The sequence below is a fragment of the Panulirus ornatus genome, chromosome 13 (assembly GCF_036320965.1).
Source record: "Panulirus ornatus isolate Po-2019 chromosome 13, ASM3632096v1, whole genome shotgun sequence".
Classification (NCBI taxonomy): Eukaryota; Metazoa; Arthropoda; class Malacostraca; order Decapoda; family Palinuridae; genus Panulirus; species Panulirus ornatus.
In genome coordinates, this window is record NC_092236.1 from 45,641,521 (window position 1) to 45,663,865 (window position 22,345).

General features: G+C 38.5%; 2 protein-coding genes across 3 annotated transcripts; both read right to left on the bottom strand.

Annotated features, from left to right (window-relative positions):
* Positions 1–10,859: 10,859 nt before the first annotated feature.
* On the bottom strand, positions 10,860–14,989 carry LOC139752621 (uncharacterized). 2 transcript variants are annotated; one of them, XM_071668375.1, is made up of 3 exons: positions 14,954–14,989; positions 11,914–12,049; positions 10,860–11,561 (listed from the first exon to the last, which is right to left on the bottom strand). In XM_071668375.1, exons 2-3 carry the CDS (start codon positions 12,046–12,048, stop codon positions 11,124–11,126), a joined length of 573 nt encoding a protein of 190 aa, XP_071524476.1. In that variant the 5' UTR covers position 12,049; positions 14,954–14,989; the 3' UTR covers positions 10,860–11,123. The 2 variants fall into 2 exon arrangements, with proteins under 2 accessions (XP_071524476.1, XP_071524475.1); XM_071668374.1 differs by lacking the exon at positions 14,954–14,989 and having other exon boundaries at positions 11,914–12,066.
* A 2,767-nt stretch (positions 14,990–17,756) lies between these two features.
* Positions 17,757–20,773, bottom strand: LOC139752622 (uncharacterized). Its single transcript, XM_071668376.1, has 3 exons — positions 20,743–20,773; positions 19,116–19,253; positions 17,757–18,501 (listed from the first exon to the last, which is right to left on the bottom strand). The coding sequence occupies exons 2-3, from the start codon at positions 19,251–19,253 to the stop codon at positions 18,064–18,066; spliced, it is 576 nt and encodes a 191-aa protein (XP_071524477.1). The 5' UTR covers positions 20,743–20,773; the 3' UTR covers positions 17,757–18,063.
* Between the last annotated feature and the right edge of the window lie 1,572 nt (positions 20,774–22,345).

The window sequence follows — 22,345 nt, forward strand, 5'->3', positions numbered from 1 at the left end:
CAATGACACGCTCCTATGTGTGGTCATCTTTCGATTGATAGACGAGCAAGAGACTTTTGGATGTGATAGTACTGAAAGGGGGCAGCTGGTGGATGTCTGATCGTTACCTTGTGAAGACGTGGGTAGAGATTTGTAGATTTTCTCAGGAAAGAGGAAACGTTATTGGTGAGAACGGAGTGGTCCAAGTAAATGATCTTGGAAAGCAGACTTGTGGAAAGAAATACCAGGAGATACAGAGTAGAAAATGGCATAAGGTGGGATAACAAAATTATGGGAGTGGGTGAGGAATGGGAGGTATTTATGAAATCAGTGCTGGCATGTGCGAGAGATGCGTATAACATGCGTAAGGCCAGGAAATGCGAGGTGGAATGATGAAAAAAAGTTGCTAGTGGAAAAGAAAGGAGTTATGTGGTCTGTGTTTATAAGGAAGGTATGCACGTGAAAGGGAGATGTATAAGAGAAAGCGACTGGAGTTCGAGACGAGGATGTAGGACAAGAAAAATAAGAATATAAGAAAATGACAAATGAGAGTTGGGGTAAACGAATTTCAATAAATTACAGGGAAAATATGAATATATTTCAGAAGGAGATTAACAGAGCGAAAAAAAAGAACGAATGTGAACATTGGTGAAGGGGGCAAAGGGGGAAGTGGTAACAGGTAGTGATGAAGTCAGGGGGTGATGGAGTGAAATATTAAGGACTGTTGAAGTGTTTGATGATACGGTGGCTGAGAGTGTTTAAGTCGAGGTGGTACGCAGTGAACTGTGGCAAGGCGGCCAGAGTGAATGGTACGGAAGTTTAATTTCTTACTAAAGGGGGATAGTAAGGAACCTGAGGATTGGAGGAGTAAATGTATAGTGCCACTGTATAAAGGAAAAGGGATAAAGTGAGTGTTCGATCTATAGATGTATAAGTCTGATGACTGAGAGCAGGTACAGAGCATTAGATTCAGGTGGAGCAGTGTGGTTTCAGAAGTGGTAGAGGATGTGTGAATTAGATGTTTGCTTTAAAAAATGTTTGTAAGAAATACTTAAAGAGACAGGATTGGTATGTAGCAGAAACGAATTTTATATATGGCAGATTTGTTTATGAAGAAAGTATAGGATTGGGTTAATAGAGATGGAAGGTTTTGATGATAAACTGTGGGTATAAGCCATGGGTGTACGAGTAGGAAAAGAGAGGAGTGAATTGTTCCAAGTGAAGGTGTCTGTAATGTTACCATAACTGTATTATTTGTTTATGGATGGGTTAGCAAGAGAAGGAAGTGCAAGAGACTTGGAGAGAAGGGCGAGTACAGTTCTAGGAGCATTGAAGAATATGTGGCAAGAGAGAGATCGTTATCCGGGAGGGCATATTATGGGCATGCTGAAGATACAGTAGTCCCAAGAATGTTCTATGGATGCGAGGCATGGGCTGTGGAGGAAGATGATGGAAATGAAATGTTAGGACAGTATGCGGTATGAGGTGGTTTAATCGAGAAATTGATAAATGGGTAAGAAGGAGGTGTTTTCATAAGGAAAATTGTGACTGAGAGAGACGAATAGGGTGTGTTGAAAATATCTGAAAATATGGAGGGAACGAGTGAGGAAAGGTTAAGAAAGAGGATATGTTAGAAGCATAGGTACAAGAAGGAATGGGTCACCAAACTGGAGATGAAAGGGTGGAGTGAAACTACTTTTTGAGTGAATAAATCTGAACATGCCGGAGTTTCAGAGGCTTGCAAGGAATAGAGTGAATTGAAACGAGATAGTTTACAAGATTCAACGTGCTGTCAGTGGATTGAACCAGGCCATGCATGTGAAGCGGCAAGGGTAAACACTGGAAAAGTCTGTGGAGGTTTGGATGTGCATAGAGAGCTGTGGCTTCGATGGATTGCGCATTGCAGGAAGAGACTGGATGTAAACGAATGCGGCCTTTCGTCATTTGTTTCTTCCTGATGGTTCCTAGCTAACGCGAGTAACGAAGCGCAAGTGTAATATATATATATATATATATATATATATATATATATATATATATATATATATATATATATATATATATATATAAATATTTATATATATATATATATATATTTATATATATATATATATATATATATATATATATATATATATATATATATATATATATATATATATATATATATATATATATATAAATATATATATTTTTCTTTTTTTTTTTTTTGCTTTGTCGCTGTCTCCCGCGTTTGCGAAGTAACGCAAGGAAACAGACGAAAGAAATGGCCCAACCCACCCCCATACGCATGTATATGCATACACGTCCACACACGCAAATATACATACCTACACAGCTTTCCATGGTTTACCCCAGACGCTTCACATGCCCTGATTCAATCCACTTACAGCACGTCAACCCCGGTATACCACATCGATCCAATTCACTCTATTCCTTGCCCTCCTTTCACCCTCCTGCATGTTCAGGCCCCGATCACACAAAATCTTTTTCACTCCATCTTTCCACCTCCAATTTGGTCTCCCACTTCTCCTCGTTCCCTCCACCTCCGACACATATATCCTCTTGGTCAATCTTTCCTCACTCATTCTCTCCATGTGACCAAACCATTTCAAAACACCCTCTTCTGCTCTCTCAACCACGCTCTTTTTATTTCCACACATCTCTCTTACCCTTACGTTACTTACTCGATCAAACCACCTCACACCACACATTGTCCTCAAACATCTCATTTCCAGCACATCCACCCTCCTGCGCACAACTCTATCCATAGCCCAAGCCTCGCAAACATACAAAATTGTTGGAACCACTATCCCTTCAAACATACCCATTTTTGCTTTCCGAGATAATGTTCTCGACTTCCACACATTCTTCAAGGCTCCCAGGATTTTCGCCCCCTCCCCCATCCTGTGATCCACTTCCGCTTCCATGGTTCCATCCGCTGCCATATCCACTCCCAGATATCTAAAACACTTCACTTCCTCCAGTTTTTCTCCATTAAAACTTACCTCCCAATTGACTTGACCCTCAACCCTACTGTACCTAATAACCTTGCTCTTATTCACATTTACTCTTAACTTTCTTCTTTCACACACTTTACCAAACTCAGTCACCAGCTCCTGCAGTTTCTCACATGAATCAGCCACCAGCGCTGTATCATCAGCGAACAACAACTGACTCACTTCCCAAGCTCTCTCATCCACAACAGACTTCATATTTGCCCCTCTTTCCAAAACTCTTGCATTCACCTCCCTAACAACCCCATCCATAAACAAATTAAACAACCATGGAGACATCACACACCCCTGCCGCAAACCTATATTCATTGAGAACCAATCACTTTCCTCTCTTCCTACACGTACACATGCCTTACATCCTCGATAAAAACTTTTCACTGTTCTAACAACTTGCCTCCCACACCATATATTCTTAATACCTTCCACAGAGCATCTCTATCAACTCTATCATATGCCTTCTCCAGATCCATAAATGCTACCTACAAATCCATTTGCTTTTCTAAGTATTTCTCACATTCATTCTTCAAAGCAAACACCTGATCCACACATCCTCTACCACTTCTGAAACCACACTGCTCTTCCCCAATCTGATGCTCTGTACATGCCTTCACCCTCTCAATCAATACTCTCCCATATAATTTACCAGGAATACTCAACAAACTTATACCCTATATATATATATATATATATATATATATATATATATATATATATATATATATATATATATATATATATATATATATATATATATATATATATATATATGTGTCTGTGTGTATATATATATGTGTACATTGAGATGTATAGGTATGTATATTTGCGTGTGTGGACGTGTATGTATATACATGTGTATTGGGGGTGGGTTGGGCCATTTCTTTCGTCTGTTTCCTTGCGCTACATCGCAAACGCGGGAGACAGCGGCAAAAAAAAAAAATGTATATATATGTATATACAAAATGTTTCCTTGGGCTACCTTGCTAACGCGGGAGACAGCGGCAAAGTATAATATGATATAATAACAATATACATATCATTTATATATTAATCATACTTTGTCGCTGTCTCCCGCGTTAGCGAGGTAGCGCAAGGAAACACGAAAAAATGGCCCAACCCACCCACATGCGCATGTATATACATAAACGCCCACACACGCACATATATATATATATATATATATATATATATATATATATATATATATATATATATATATATATATATATATATATATATACATTTCAATGCATATATACCTGTGCATACACAGACATATGCATACACATGTACACATTAAGAAATGCTACCTTCACCCATTCCGCCGCCACACACACACACACACACATATAGAAAAGCAAATGGATTTGTATGTAGCATTTATGGATCTGGAGAAGGCATATGATAGAGTTGATAGAGATGCTCTGTGGAAGGTATTAAGAATATATGGTGTGGGAGGCAAGTTGTTAGAAGCAGTGAAAAGTTTTTATCGAGGATATAAGGCATGTGTGCGTGTAGGAAGAGAGGAAAGCGATTGGTTCTCAGAGGATGTCGGTTTGCGAAAGGGGTGCGTGATGTCTCCATGGTTGTTTAATTTGTTGATGGATGGGGTTGTTAGGGGGGTGAATGCAAGAGTCTCGGAGGGGGGCAGGTATGCAGTCTGTTGTGCATGAGAGAGCTTGGAAGGTGAGTCACTTGTTGCTCGCTGATAATACAGTGCTGGTGGCTGATTCGTGTGAGAATCTACAGAAGCTGGTGGCTGAATTTGGTAAAGTGTGTAAAAGAAGAAAGTTGAGAGTAAATGTGAATAAGAACCAAGGTTTAGGTACAGGAGGGTGAAGGGACAAGTCAATTGGGAGGTAAGTTTGAATGGAGAAAAACTGGAGGAAGTAAAGTGTTTTAGATATCTGGGAGTGGATTTGGCATCGAATGGAACCATGGAATCGGAAGTCACAGGGAAGGGGAGGGGGCGAAAGTTCTGGGAGCGTTGAAAATTTGTGGAAGGCGTGAACATTATCTAGGAAAGCAAAAATGGGTATGTTTAAAGGAATAGTGGTTCCAACAATGTTATGTGGTTGCGAGGCGTGGGCTATAGATAGAGTTGTGCGGAGGAAGGTGGATGTGTTGGAAATGAGATGTCTGAGGACAATATATGGTGTGAGGTAGTTTGATCGAGTAAGTAAGGAAGGGGTAAGAGAGATATATGGTAATAAAAAGAGTGTGGTTGAGAAAGCAGAAGAGGTTGTTTTAAAATGGTTTGGTCACATGGAGAGAATGAGTGAAGAAAGATTGACAAAGAGGATGGATATATGTGTCAGAGGTGGAGGGAACGAGAAGTGGCAGACCAAATTAGAGGTGGAAAGATGGAGTGAAAAAGATTTTGAGCGATAGGAGCCTGAACATGCAGGAGGGTGAAAGGCGTGCAAGGAATAGAGTGAACTGGAACGATGTGGTATACCGGGGTCGACGTGCTGTTAATGGATTGAACCAGGGCATGTGAAGCGTCTGGGGTAAACCATGGAAAGTTTTGTTGGGCCTGGATGTGGAAAGGTAGCTTTGGTCTCGATGCATTATACATGACAGCTAGAGACTGAGTGTGAACGAATGTGGCCTTTGTTGTCTTTTCCTAGCGCTACCTCGCGCGCATGCGGGGGGAAATGATTGTTCTTTCATGTGTGGCAGAGTGGTGATGGGAATGAATAAAGGCAGCAAGTATGAATTTTGTACATACACATGTACATAATTCATACTTGGCGAAGAAAAAGAACATCTGAACTCCTTTCAAACCATCAAATTAATAACAACAAAGGTAAACGGTCCTTATTAAAGGAATGACTCGGCGAAATTTGGTCTCCTCAATCAACCAATATTCCTCGGTAAAATAAATTCACACATGGCAGAAGATCCTACATAACAAACTATGAAGCACTCCAATTCTTGTCTTCGCCAGAGCAGTGTACAAACGGACACACGCCTGGGCCAGAGTTAATAGTCTAGAGTTTCAGATCTCTCCCTGATCTATATGTATCATTTCGGCTATAGTTATATCAGTACTGTCTACATATGTACCCACTACCTAGGCTTGGACTTGTGGCACGTGTTTGGCTCTTACTTCCTACAGCTTCTTTGTGGAGACCGACCACTCGAAGAATGGTTGTTGTGATGGCCCCTTCTCTCCTCGAACAGCCAAGCTGTGGATTTTTTTCCTTCTTCAGTGTTTCCCCTCTTCATATAACCTCACTTTCTTTAAGTGCCAACTCTACTAACACATGTGGAATCCTGATGAATTACTACTCTCTCTATTACTTTTATCTTTCACCTGAGGTGGCCTTCAATGAAACATGTTATTTACCCTAGCCATGTCAGTTACTGTATAAGAAAATAATTAAAAAGTAGAGAATGAACCATATCAGCTATCTTGCCATCCAAAGAGGTACTATATGAGCCATAACTCTAGGTTTGGTGGCCAGAAAGGCGGATCATGACCCATGACCAGGACAACTGATTGGCTATCGAGAAAGGTAGAACATTATCATGGCAACTGGCTTGTTTTCCAGAGAGGTAGAAAAGGACCCATGACAAGTGGTTTGGTATCCAGAGTTGTCGAGCATAACCCATAGCAACAGGCCTGCTAGCCAGAGAGGTACACCATAAACCATGACATCTGGCCTGGTAGCCATGGAGGCGGAACGTAATTCACGACTCCTGACAGACGTGAGTTGGTAAAGATATTGTTGTCTGAAAGCTGTAAACGACTTTAATTACCCAGTGAACCGAGTGTGAGGTTTTTGCAATGCATAGAATCTAATAAGTCTAGTCATATGCGATAATAACATGTAAGGATCTACAGAAGATAGCAAGAAAGTAAGATAGCACATAAAGTAGCGACAAAGTAAGAAAGCATACACTATAGCGAGAGTGTAAGATAGTAATAGTGTAAGAGAGCATGTAAGAAAATACAGTGTAAGAAAACCTGTGAGATGACACAGAAAGTATGTAAGATGGTAAAGTTATCAGAGATTACATAAGATGATAACAGTGCGAGAGATCAGGTGAGATATTAACAATGCGAGAGAACATTCTCCTATATTGTAGGAGAACATGTAAGATGCTAACAGAAAATGTGGAAGATAATGGAAGGGCAAGGGAGGAAATAGGATAGTAAGAAATGTTTCATCATTGCCCAAGCAAGTACAGGACATGGAAGTTATAGACGACGCTTTCAGATATCGAACAAATTCAATGACCAGATCCATGAAATTTGGTCGTGATTAATTGCTTCCTTGTTACAACACTGATTGGCTCGCCAGTTCTTCCTGGCAGTGTCTCCTCTGCATAACTGAAGAGATACTGCAATATCCACCCCGCAGTGAGCTGTCTTGCTTTACAGGATCTCGAATGTACTCGTCAAATCCTTCACACCGAAAACAATTGAACATTAAGATAAAACAAATTCTCATATGCATGAAACTGGGATGCGACATTAAACCCTATGACGCGGGAATCCAATAAAGTTTGATAACTAGAGAATAAAGAGTAACGGGAATCATGCAAACAGCATTATGGTTAAGAAAGATCTTTGGTAATGTACAGTAAACAATAGCCACCAGAGATTCTTCCAAGTCAGAATAATATAGTTCTCCCTCTTTTATGGAAAATTCATGTTGCATCTTGATCCACCTCGACCGAAAAAAATCTTTTCAGTTTCTTAACCACATTTGTTCGCAAGCAACGAATCCCTGTAGGGAAACTTTCCAACACACTCTCCCCCACACAACCTGAGGCTATGCAGCTTGGTCTGTTTGAACAGAGGTTGCTCTTAATCATTCCCTCACACAGAAATGAGTTCCTGTGTTATTGTTACCCGCTTACGAAACATGAGCAAATAACACACATGAACGACATAAGATGCATACCTAAACCAATCATCTCGTCACCAATATATATGTATATATACATATATATACATATATATATATATATATATATATATATATATATATATATATATATATATATATATATATATATATATATATATATATATATATATATAAGTTGATGGAGAGAGATGGGTCATTATTGGTGCATATGCACCTGGGCATGAGAAGAAAGATCATGAGAGGCAAGTGTTTTGGGATCAGCTGAATGAGTGTGTTAGTGGTTTTGATGCACAAGACCGGGTTATAGTGATGGGTGATTTGAATGCAAAGGTGAGTAATGTGGCAGTTGAGGGAATAATAGGTATACATGGAGTGTTCAGTGTTGTAAATGGAAATGGTGAAGAGCTTGTAGATTTATGTGCTGAAAAAGGACTGGTGATTGGGAATACCTGGTTTAAAAAGCGAGATATACATAAGTATACGTATGTAAGTAGGAGAGAAGGCCAGAGAGCGTTATTGGATTACGTGTTAATTGACAGGCGCGCGAAAGAGAGACTTTTGGATGTTAATGTGCTGAGAGGTGCAACTGGAGGGATGTCTGATCATTATCATGTGGAGGCTAAGGTGAAGATTTGTATGGGTTTTCAGAAAAGAAGAGTGAATGTTGGGGTGAAGAGGGTGGTGAGAGTAAGTGAGCTTGGGAAGGAGACTTGTGTGAGGAAGTACCAGGAGAGACTGAGTACAGAATGGAAAAAGGTGAGAACAATGGAAGTAAGAGGAGTGGGGGAGGAATGGGATGTATTTAGGGAATCAGTGATGGAGTGCGCAACAGATGCTTGTGGCATGAGAAGCGTAGGAGGTGGGTTGATTAGAAAGGGTAGTGAGTGGTGGGATGAAGAAGTAAGATTATTAGTGAAAGAGAAGAGAGAGGCATTTGGACGATTTTTGCAGGGAAAAAATGTAATTGAGTGGGAGATGTATAAAAGAAAGAAACAGGAGGTCAAGAGAAAGGTGCAAAAGGTGAAAAAGAGGGCAAATGAGAGTTGGGGTGAGAGACTATCAGTAAATTTTAGGGAGAATAAAAAGATGTTCTGAAAGGAGGTAAATAAAGTGCGTAAGACAAGGGAGCAAATGGGAACTTCAGTGAAGGGCGCTAATGGGGAGGTGATAACAAGAAGTGGTGATATGAGAAGGAGATGGAGTGAGTACTTTGAAGGTTTGTTGAATGTGTTTGATGATAAAGTGGCAGATATAGGGTGTTTTGGTCGAGGTGGTGTGCAAAGTGAGAGGGTTAGGGAAAATGATTTGGTAAACAGAGAAGAGGTAGTAAAAGCTTTGCGGAAGATGAAAGCCGGCAAGGCAGCAGGTTTGGATGGTATTGCAGTGGAATCTATTAAAAAAGGGGGTGACTGTATTGTTGACTGGTTGGTAAGGTTATTTAATGTATGTATGACTCATGGTGAGGTGCCTGAGGATTGGCGGAATGCGTGCATAGTGCCATTGTACAAAGGCAAAGGGGATAAGAGTGAGTGCTCAAATTACAGAGGTATAAGTTTGTTGAGTATTCCTGGTAAATTATATGGGAGGGTATTGATTGAGAGGGTGAAGGCATGTACAGAGCATCAGATTGGGGAAGAGCAGTGTGGTTTCAGAAGTGGTAGAGGATGTGTGGATCAGGTGTTTGCTTTGAAGAATGTATGTGAGAAATACTTAGAAAAGCAAATGGATTTGTATGTAGCATTTATGGATCTGGAGAAGGCCTATGATTGAGTTGATAGAGATGCTCTGTGGAAGGTATTAAATATATGGTGTGGGAGGCAAGTTGTTAGAAGCAGTGAAAAGTTTTTATCGAGGATGCAAGGCATGTGTACGTGTAGGAAGAGAGGAAAGTGATTGGTTTTCAGTGAATGTAGGTTTGCGGCAGGGGTGTGTGATGTCTCCATGATTGTTTGATTTGTTTATGGATGGGGTTGTTAGGGAGGTGAATGCAAGAGTTTTGGAAAGAGGTTCAAGTATGAAGTCTCTTGTGGATGAGAGAGCTTGGGAAGTGAATCAGTTGTTGTTCGCTGATGATACAGCGCTGGTGGCTGATTCATGTGAGAAACTGCAGAAGCTGGTGACTGAGTTTGGTAAAGTGTGTGAAAGAAGAAAGTTAAGAGTAAATGTGAATAAGAGCAAGGTTATTAGGTACAGTAGGGTTGAGGGTCAAGTCAATTTGGAGGTAAGTTTGAATGGAGGAAAACTGGAGGAAGTGAAGTGTTTTAGATATCTGGGAGTGGATCTGGCAGCGGATGGAACCATGGAAGCGGAAGTGAATCATAGGGTGGGGGAGGGGGCGAAAATCCTGGGAGTCTTGAAAGAATGTGTGGAAGTCGAGAACATTATCTGGGAAAGCAAAAATGGGTATGTTTGAAGGAATAGTGGTTCCAACAATGTTGTATGGTTGCGAGGCGTGGGCTATGGATATGCGCAGGAAGGTGGATGTGCTGGAAATGAGATGTTTGAGGACAATGTGTGGTGTGAGGTGGTTTGATCGAGTAAGTAATAATATGGTAAGAGAGATGTATGGTAATAAAAAGAGTGTGGTTGAGAGAGCAGAAGAGGATGTTTTGAAATGATTTGGTCACATGGAGAGAATGAGTGAGGAAAGATTGACCAAGAGGATATATATGTCAGAGGGAAGAAATTTTTTGGATTCCTTCGTCCTACTTGCTGGATGTCTGGTCATTCTCCGACAACCTCTGTTACGTCTGGTTCAGTAAATATTTTCAAAGGACTTCTCGACGGAAAGAAGAAAAAAAAAGTTCAGCATATTTTTAAGAAAAACTTCCACAAACCTTTTTCCCAGTTTCATAAGTCAGAGAAGTCTAATCTCCGGTTAATGGTCTTCCTTTACTATTCTTAATATGTCAGTGCTGAAACTCACATAATTACATCTTTAGGGTAATCCAAATCTTCAAGCTCAATCATTATTTTATTTCATTTTCAATAAAATCGTTTCTTCATTGACTAAAGTTTTACAGAAATGGAATGTAAGACGGAAGTTGTCGAGATTACAATACAGTAAAAGTGTCCAAAATCTGTCAGGTGACATGTGATGATGCGGATTAGTTTCCTAAATGTATCAGAAGGAAAATTGTCAATGAAACTAATGATTAATATTGATTATCAATAACGTTTTCTTAAGAATTAATGAGTCATGAGTTAGTGAGGCGACAACTCCCGAGTCCTGAGCTCAACCAACTTCTCAGTGGCCATAGGCAGGCTTGGGGCAGACGGTCTTGTACGTGTGCTGGGTCTGGGTGACGGTGTGGTACTCCGGGACCACTTGGGTCTGGTACTGGGTGTGGTACTGCACCTGGGTCTTGGTGACGTACTGTGGCTTATACACAGTCTTGTATACGGTCTGGTACTGGGTCTGGGTTGCGTACTGGGTCTGGTACTGGGTCTTGGTGATGTATTGTGGTACATACTGGGTAGTGGTGACGTAAGTGGTGTGGTACTGGGTGTGGTACTGGGTCTTGATCTGAGTGACGTATTGGACCTGAGTTTTGTAGACGGTCTGGGTGACGTATTGGGGAACGTACTGGGTCTGGTACTTGGTGACGTACTGGGTCTGGTACTGGGTCTGGTAGAAGGTAGTGGGGACGACCTGGGTCTTGTACACGGTCGAGTACACGGGAACCTGCAGCAGAGAAACACTTCAATGAATTACAGTTATTTTTCAAATAAAGCCAACAGCAGAATTTCACACTTCATCATCTCTTTCCTCCTACCAGCACTGATCTGCTGGAACCTACCTACACATCCCTTGGGTCCTCACTTTATTGGCATGATGTACCTTCTCCCTCGTACTCAATCTGCTCACATTGCCTACCGTGATATGTAAGCTCAGAACATAATCAGTTAGTAACCCGCAAAGGAGTTTTACTCCACCTCAGTTGGACAACTGTTCAACTAAGATTATGTCAATGATACAAGTACTAACCCACTGGACCTACCTTCATACCCATACTATGTCTTTACACAGTACTGACCTGCTGGACCTTCGTCTCGTAATGGGTGACATAATGTGTCTTGGGATAACAGGGTGTAGGATAGCTGGGCTCAGCTACCACAGCCGCCACCACAGCCAAGAAAGCCACCACCACACGAGCAATCATGGTTGTCATTCTGAAAGCCATAAACATATATATATATATATATATATATATATATATATATATATATATATATATATATATATATATATATATATATATATATATATATATATTCTTTTCTTTCAAACTATTCGCCATTTCCCGCATTAGCGAGGTAGCGTTAAGAACAGAGGACTGGGCCTTGAGGGAATACCCTCACCTGGCCCAATTCTCTGTTCCTTCTTTTGGAAAATTAAAGAAAAAAAAAAAAAAAAAAACGAGAGGGGAGGATTTCCAGCCCCCCGCTCCCTCCCCTTTTACTCGCCTTCTACGACACGCAGGGAATACGTGGGAAGTATTCTTTCTCCCCTATCCCCAGGGATAATATATATATATATATATATATATATATATATATATATATATATATATATATATATATATATATATATATATATATATATATATATATATATATATATATATATATATATATATATATATATATATATATATATATATATATATATTATAATCCAAAACATTTTCTTAGATAACGTAGATTTGCGTATAAGAAAATAATGTTTACACGTCAAGGTGAGTGTCATTATAATGCGTATATTCCTGAAAATAGTATGAGACCAAACGACTCATGAGTCGATCACTTGGTTCATTAATTATGGATAATAATGTCTTGGTTCAACACACTGTAACCATAGCAAAAATGTTTAAACAATATTAATCCTTCATCTGTATTCATCATTGATTTCTGGCTCATGTTTCTCATCTCGGCCCATCGTTAGGAGTGAGCATCCCGAAACATATTAACAAAATCCTTCAATATCTAATATGAACATTAGATAGGATATAAGTTAATAAACAAAATTCCTGATAAGTTTCTCTGAGGACAATAAAAAAAGCTAAAAGCCTTCGACTTTCTGTAAGTCACTTGCCACAGAAAGAGTTCCACGCCAATGTAACACCGATATTCATAGAGGTAATAAGTCCCTGTCCTGCCCGGGACCTGATGGAAATATCACAATCAGAGACAAGATTGTAAATGGTTCAGAGGGTCAAAAATTACTCAACGATTCTTAGTATTATTTTTGACGAAATCGTTATGTATGAGAAACTCATTATATTTCTTTTATGATATAATCTATATGTGTAATATAAGGAAGACAATCCAAGTCATCTAATTTGATTTTCATAAAATATTTGAGAATGGCCGGCGTCAAATATTCTAGCAAAAGGTGAGCCACTTAACATAAATGGGACTCTACCTCAATGGTTAGAAAAGTATTTACCTTACTGTCAACAAAGAGTAGTATTTAATGGCCAGTCTTCACAAATCACAATTGGTGTGTCGCAAAGATCAGTCTTAGGACCAGTATTATTTTCCTCAATGACTTTGATAATGAGTTCCTTTGCAGGATATCGAAAGCGTCTTGAAAAACCAAACTGGAAAATAAAACAAATGAAAGTGAACGTCCACAACTGTAAACTGAAAACCACAAACGGTTGGACTGAGCTCACCAGCGTCAAATGAATTTCTATACCGAAAAGAAAACTTTTACACATCGGTAGTGAAAATGAGAAGGCAAACTACAGCATCAATTCTTTATAGCTACAGACGGTATATGATGATTATACTTACGTGTAATGATCACTGGTGACCTAGAGCCAAGGAAGCAGTGAATAAAAGCAATAAAAGAATTCTTGGATTCATATTTATTGACTTGAATTCTTTTCAATTCAAGTCAAGAAACTAATCTTTACTCTTTAGCTCACCAGTGGGTGCGTCACCACCTGGAATATTGTGTTCAGCTTTGGTGCATCGTAACCGAAAATAAAAAAAAGAAAAGAAGACAATACAGAGACGAGCAACTAACATGATTTGTAGACTAAGGAATAAATCTTAAAGCTGACTAGATGACTGGAGCATATTTACCTTATAAGAGAAAGGTCAAAAGGCTATTTGATAAGGTACTTAGAATCATTAAGAACTTGATAATCTTGATGAATGAACTCTATCTCAGGCTATCGACTTCATCCTGATATCATTTGTAGTAATAGATATAAGGTATAGAGACAAAGTTTTACTTGGAGTGAGGCAAAGTACTTTTCTTTCCCAAGACTGTTAACATATAAAATGACCAAATGATCAGAGTAGATGAAAGTGGCACTATAGATACGTTTTAAAAATGATTTGACAAATACTTCGCTTCAGGTCATGTTTCCTTTTCCACTATTACTACATTGATCTCTGCGTTTCTGATCTCTCCCACGATCAGTAGTAGCCGACAAAGGAATTGTTTATTTGCTGCAGTTTGAATTCCTTTGTATTCTCTTTATTATTTACTAATAAAAGATAATGCACCTGCCATTCCTGTTCTCGCTATTTATATATGTTCTGTGTTAGGTATGTGATGAAGCTCCAAGTACACAGATACTAGACGACTCTTCGGGTCAGGTAAGTAACTGGACTTTATGAAACTTCAGGTAAAGCCTTTAATTAGATAATGAGTGAAGCATCAAGTAAAGCCAACAATTAGGCACTTGGTGAAGATTCAGGTCAGGTTATTCTGTCATTCGGTTTGTCAGTGAATCTAACTCTTAAAGGTTTCCTTTAAAATAATTAGTGGCGTTTAACAACACCCTAAAGAGTTAATATCAGTTAGCTCCTGTGAATACCTCTACCATCATCATGAGACACTGTTCTGGATACCAGAACATATATCCCATACCTGAGATTTGTGATAACGTTATTCACAAAAATCGTGGATGATTTAAGTCTTCTGACGCCGTTGAACTACGTGACCCATTTTTATGTATGATAAACTCATTACTTTAATGATAAAGTGGAGGACGAGATTGCTCAGTCGTAGGTATGAAAATTTTGTTGCAGAGATGATAGGCAGTTCGAGTGTTTTACCTCGGGAGTTGTTTCCTCAGCGATCTGGAGCAGCGGACTGACGCCAGTGAGAGCAACCGGGCTGGTTTTATAGGTGTGAGCGCCATCCTGGTTGCCTCAGGCCTTGAAGGACGAATATCATACTGGCTTCGTATCCCTCTGGCCGAGAATCTTGATGGCTAGTGGTATGTGGTAGTTAGTGGTGGAGAACCATGAAAGAATTCCAGAATATACTTAAAGTATAAAAAAATACTCATTTCATGGACGAAGACCATAAGAGAGCAGCGTTACTTTAAAATGATTGTCAACTACACGGAAGGTCACTGTGATAACAAAATGCAGGCGCACGGAAATGTCTCTACGAACTAATAAGACAGTTTCAGAACAAATACTAGGCAGGAAGGGCTGACGTAGTTATAACCTAAACTCAACATATATGGAAGTACAAGGTATGTGTTGGAAATGGAGAAAAGATGTCATTTTCAAAGGCTATTCATGGAAGCAAACAAAGAATATCAGAAGAAGACTCAAAGAGGCATATTGTTACTTCCGCAAGGGAGCTTGATATATGAACGCATTCTAGACTGGCTTGAGCTCAGCGAGCGGCAGTATGGTATCTCGACCGAGAGAGACTTATACTTCCTTTAGGATGGCAACCAAAGAGATCATGAGAGAAAGGTACTAAAGAGCTCATTACATCCCTCGACGTTGCTTGTCCTGGTGCAGGTGAAAAGTAATGCAGATAGATGTGGCTGGAGTAGGTGGTTAACAGACAAATGTCACAAAGAAAAATGGCTGTAAGCTTAATGATACGTAACTTTGAAGCAAAATTGATGTCAGTCCCTTTAGAATTACATATATCTCGATATGTGTTCATCCTGTATGTAATACAACTTTCCAAGAGACATACACACTGATATGGACATCATATCTGTCAGGTATAAAACGAGGCGGCCAGAAACCTAATAATAACAATAAAAGAACATGTTTGGTATGTGTGTGTGTGTGTGTGTGTGTGTGTGTGTGTGTGTGTGTGTGTGTGTGTGTGTGTGTGTGTGTGTGTGTGTGTCAGGTATTGAGGAAGCCTGCAAGTGACAGGGAACCCTCGCTTGCTCAAGGATAAACAGAAATTTCGACAATCAAATATATTGCAATCCTCGGTCCTTGGTCCTTGGTTCGAATCATAAATCATTGTTATTCTACAAAAGGATTTTTTTTTCATTTTTATTATCTCTACGTTGCTATATAATAACGAACACATCCTGGCCAAGAAGTCTGAGACTCAAAGAATGTTGAAGCAGGAGTAACAAACAATTTTGAAGTTATAAGAGTAAAAAATTGTTACATTATTTTTCATTATATGACATTCAGGTTACCAACGAGATTTAGCTTGGAAGATTTTCAATAGAAAAAGATTTTCTGGGTTTACTGTGAACGTGCATTCTTCTCAAATGTAACGAGAATGAACAAGTCGCATATCCTTCTCTGTAGATAAAAGTCAATGAACCAGTAACAAAGTCTTTTCTGTAACTATGTGACTGAATTAGTAACAGTCTTGTCTGTAGCTAAGTGACTGAACTAGTAACACATCCTCTGTGAAACAGACTGGACCAGGTACAGAGAGGTAAGATGCCCTGGCGTTTTTAGGAATATTGCCTTTTTGCACTTCTTTAGATTGCATGGTCCATACGGAAGGAAACAAGTTTAAGTTTAGCATATACAGAAAACCTACCAATGTATGCTCATATATCCATTATTACTCATCTCAACATGACAGGGTTACATTATCATCATTTCAATCTATGTTCCTTGGGTCATTACGTATTTGCCGTCCAGAGTATATTGATGATGAGTTTGAGAAGATATATTCTGTTGGATCTAAGTTAAAGTACCCTAGATCTTTCATTGATAAATCCCTTAAGTCAGCAAACAAATCATTTTATAGAGTTGAGCCCAAACCTCCCATTGACACCAAGAATCTTTTAGTTCTCCCTTTTAATGATGATTTTACTTTACTTCCCATGTTGCTTAAATCCTTTAGTGTAAATGATGCCTTCAGCAACAATAATACTACAAGAATATCCTAATCAGGAATTCACCAGAAAATTCTCCTGGATGCATCTATAAAGTGCCACTTAGAAATTGTGATCTTTAGTGTTAGACTTAAGCAACATAAATATAGTATAAGAACGGGATAAGGATCAAATGCTTTGTGTAATCACGTTAAGAACTATGATCATTGTATTGATTGGAGCAATGCCATCTCAGTTATCTACTCTAACTCTATTACCAAGAGAAATATCATTGAATCTTCTATCATTAAATACACAAAGAATTATAATCTTAATATTAGTAATGGTCTAAACAAATTAGATAACTTTACTGCTGATAAAATTTGTGAAATGATAAGTTTATGATAAGAGTTTTATCACCTTTTCTAAACATAAATGATAAGTCTGCATCATTAAGCTGGCTTGCTACCTACTTTGTCAAGTGTGTCCGTTAAAACGAAGACCCATGACTAAATCATAATCATCTACCCCATGTGTCCAGTAACATGTTAACGATATTCATTGTATATATTTGTTATTGTTACACTACTGAAAAGAGATTGGATTATCCATATTTCAAGAAATCTCAGCCCCTCCATAAATTCTAGATTCTTGTTAGGAAACTGTAGACACCGTGTTTCCCTAAAGTTGTGTTATCTCTAGATTTTCTATATTCTTATTTTCTGATCCACAACATTTGTAAGATGTGTAAACTAGATCATGAGAATAGACCAAGAGGAATAGGTAAAGGAAAGTTAACATTATTAATTGCTTTTATTTTTCCCGGATCGGATGATTGTAATTCTATCATATGATATAATGATATAAATGATAAAAGAATATATTCACAACAGCAGAGAATAAGAAATCAAACCATTGGGAAGAAAGTTTGTAATACAGATATCTTTATTCTCAGAGTTATGGTTAGACACTGGAATTCAAAGAAAAAAAATACGTCATTGTACATATTTTTTGTCAAATTACCAAGCAGAGCGCGTAAGAAATAATAGAAATGTCAGAGCAGACTTTGTCTCCTTGACCATGTAAAGCCGTCTCCCACTGCCCCACTTGGCCGGGTCTTCAGTAGCCATAGGAAGGCTTGGGGCAGACGGTCTTGTAGGTCTGCTGGGTCTTGGTGACGGTCACATACTCGGGCACCACTTGGGTTTGGTACTGGGTCTGGTACTGAACCTGGGTCTCCGTCACGTAGTGAGGCTGGTATTCAGTCTTATAAACGGTCTGATAATGGGTCTGGGTTACATAGCGGGTTTGGTATTGGGTCTTGGTGATGTAGGTAGAGACATACTGGGAGGTAGTGACATACTGGGTTTGATACTGGGTCTGATACTGTGTCTTGACCTGAGTCACGTACTGGACTTGTGTCTTGTAGACTGTTTCGGTGACATACTTAGGAACGTATTGGGTCTGGTATTTGGTGACATACTCGGTCTGGTAGTGGGTCTGGTAGAGGGTAGTGGGGACAACCTCTGTATGGTAGACCGTCTTGTACACCGGAATCTGATATGAAGAGACAAATGACGTGAATTACTCTCAGTTTTTATTATAAAAATATGATTATTTTAGATCCGTGGCTCAGCATGGATATTCCAGCACTCAATTTTCATATAAAATTCCTTTCACATTTTGAATATCAAATGGTTCCTATCGCAGACCTGTTGATTACTTACCCAATATTCCCATCACTTGACAACCTTCCCGATAATGACCTGCTGGACTTAACTTGGGATCCCTTGCCTTGGAACTTCCTATCGATCATTCTCTTCGTCCTTACTTCAAGAATTACAAAACTTAATAGACCAACTCCAGTACACAATCTTGAGATATTGACCAAGTGCTGAGATGCTGGAACTGCTCCAGTGTCCCACCCTTAATGTTCTCCTCACAGATAAGTTAATGAACGAGTGTAAGCAAATCCCTCCTTCTCATTGAGTTGTACCGCTGGAGTAAACCTCTCATCATCCGTTACCTTGAGCCCTACCTATCTACAGTCAGCCTCAGCTTCGCTGACCCGATGTCTGGCTATCTAATATTCCCTCTCCTCCTCCGGTACTGACCAGCTGGATCTACTTCCTTCATCATTCCATTCACTGCGTTCTGCCTCAGAACTGTACCTGCTGGATCTGAGTCTTGTAGTGAGTAACATACTGGGTCTTGGGGTAGCAGGGAGCTGGACGAGGATAGCCGGGGTCAGCCGCCACCACTGTCAACACCGCCACAATGACAACCACATGAACACTAGCGGACGTCATCTGGAAATCAGGGTAATGTTCAGCAAATAGATTCATTACAATGTACCAATATATGAAGATCTATATCTTCTTATGACACTTGTAAAACTCATGATCTTCATATGGTATTAGGAATTGCAATGTGGCTTAAACAAATCATTTTGAATCATAATACTTGTACTTGGTTAACGTAAAAAAGGGGAAATCCTTATCTTGAAAAGACAATGAATCTTTTTCTCTCTTCTTTTTCTAAAGCATTATATCACACGCGAGAAATGATTGCTCCGTGCCAAGGGAAGCACTTTGTGTTGTCATTTCAAAAGCATGCGAGAGGCGCCATTTGTAGCTTAGGGAAAGTAATAAGTGGTGTCCCTCAGGGTTTAGCAATAAGTCCGCTGCTTTTTATGATTCATATATAACATATAAAGTTAAATCTTAAGGTTTACATCTATCTAATCTTCATATGTAATCAAGTAAAGCTTAAACTTTATTTTCCTCTGACATGAAAAGCTTATCTTTTTACACTAGTTTCAATTGCATCAAATATATGACTTTACATTACTCTCATGAAGGCACAAAGGGAGGCCTAGCTCTGAGGATGTCTAGGATAATATGACATGTTTGTAAAAACAAAAAATTAAACATAGTATTAAGGACTAAAAAGAAATCAATCTGTCATAGACACGTCTACATCATAACTTCCCTAGTAGAATTGATCTTACGAGCTTAGTCACGGGAATTGAGAGATCATATTTTGATCTCAGTAATAATGAAAAGAAATATGTAACGTTAACAGAGAGAAGCCTTAAAACTTGCGTCTGTACCTTTTCTAGTGATAATTGTGGCAATTTTCTATTATTCTTTTATATAATCTCTAAACGTAAAATTATTTAAACCAGATCAACAAGTCTGAGTATCTTTTATCCAATATCTCAATCCTACCAATGTTCGAGAAATTAGAATAAGCACGGCTTTATAATAAGATTGTTATTTCTTTTTTTCACCCCTGGATATAATATCACTAAAGTTCTATCATAATTATCATAAAGCTAGTAAAACTTTGAAAAATGGTTGTGCAGAGATTTAATCTTTGCTGTTTTCAGTATCTGAGACAGCACAGACAAATCAGTATATGGATTGAACCAGTGCATGTGAAGAGTCTGGGGTAACCTATGGAAAGTTTTGTGGGGTCTCGTTGTGGAAAGGGAGCTGTGATTTCGATGCATTACACATGACAGCTAGAAGTTGAGTGTAAACGAATGTCGCCTTTGTTATCTTTTCAAGAGCGTATGTCAGATACCCAGTCTATCGACCAACCATTAGGGATAAACAGCTGGAGATTGTGGCCTGCCCGCCACTACCAGTATTTGATCTCATCCCGGCTCGACCCCTAGTAACCCGTGAATGCGCCATGCTCACGATTGTTAACCACTACAACACGGACATAGCTGGACATAGTGAGTCGCCATCATTGTTCGTGTAATGACGAGACTGTAACTCAGGTGTTTACCTCGGACGGTTTCCTGTACGATCTTGAGCACCAGACTGATGGCGAGAGGCACGAGTTTGGTATTTATAGGTGTGAGTTCCTCCCTGCTGGCCGCTCTGCCGGAGGTGGTCACGCTGCAGAAGGCCAGCCTGCGTGAAGGCATTCACGTCACGTCATCTTATTGTTGTCATTATTGATGGGACTACCTTGTCTCAGCTGCCGTACAAAGTATCGTGGCTTTAAGGCAACCTCTGGTTACTGAGGAGCTGCAGGTTCGTCTTTCCACATAAATCAGAATAAAGAAAAGTTTCATGTATTGAAATGCTTTAAAACTCAGTTTTCGACACTAGTAAAGCAAGATGTTTAATGGCTATGAATAACTTTCTTCTCAGGAAATGCGTTTATGTTATTGGTTGATCTGACAGACAAATACTTTACGTATCATTGTTATGGAATATGCTTGTAAATGCAGGATCATATATATATATATATATATATATATATATATATATATATATATATATATATATATATATATATATATTGCGGGAGACAGCGACTAAGTATAATAAAAAAAAAATATATATATATATATATATATATATATATATATATATATATATATATATATATATATATATATATATATATATATATATATATACATATACTAAATCTAGGAAGCACATTTGCAGTTATTGTTGAACACGACACAGCATAATCACAATCATTAATGCTATCATTGCATATCATGTTATCGCTTGTCTAACCAGCAACCATCTGTAAGAACCATTTTAGTAAGGTCTTATTTACTCTATCACGTGCTTGCCCACGTTTGATACTATATAGGCAATATTTAGTCATTTACAAAAAAGAGAATAAGAGAGAATTTGGAATAAGAAAAGATATTCTTTTGATGAATCTATACCTAAGAATTAATGTTAGATAATACCGCTAATAATTATGATAATATTGATATTTGCCTTTATTTTACTTAACCGCTGTCTCCCGCGTTACCGAGGTAGAGCAAGGAAACAGACGAGGAATGGCCCAACCCACCCACATACACATGTATATACATAAACTCCCACATACGCACATATACATACCTATACATTTCAACGTACAAGAAGGGGGAGAGGACAAGCCCGCTTCTCCAACGCCCCTTTAGTTGCCTCCTACGACAAGCGTGTGGGAATGTGTGGGAAGTATTCTCTCTCCCCTATCGTCAGGGATAATATTGATATTATCATTGTTATCATTACTATTATTATTGTTATTATAATTATTATTATTAATAACGTCATTATCCATTATATTTTATTATTATTTTATTATTATTATTATTGCCTTTTATTATTTCATTTATTATTATTATTACTATTATTATTATATTATCTTAATCATTATTATTATCATTGCTTGTATATTATATTATTGTTGTTACCAATGAATGAGCATTTTTGAAACTGCAATTCCATTATATATATATATAAATATATATTATTATATAAATATATATATATATATATATATATTATATATATTTATATTATATATGCTTATACATAGTGCTCTCCATGCCATGTATGCATGGATAAGAGTCAATACATCTTCAGCAACA

Excerpts from the sequence above, each read along its gene's own strand:
- LOC139752621 (XM_071668374.1), bottom strand. The coding sequence starts at position 12,066 with ATGTTTATGGCTTTCAGAATGACAACCATGATTGCTCGTGTGGTGGTG. Across the intron at positions 11,562-11,913 it reads ACGAGACGAAGGTCCAGCAG|GTTCCCGTGTACTCGACCGT; the intron begins GTCAGTACTGTG and ends TCTCTGCTGCAG.
- LOC139752622 (XM_071668376.1), bottom strand. The coding sequence starts at position 19,253 with ATGACGTCCGCTAGTGTTCATGTGGTTGTCATTGTGGCGGTGTTGACA. Across the intron at positions 18,502-19,115 it reads ACAAGACTCAGATCCAGCAG|ATTCCGGTGTACAAGACGGT; the intron begins GTACAGTTCTGA and ends TCTTCATATCAG.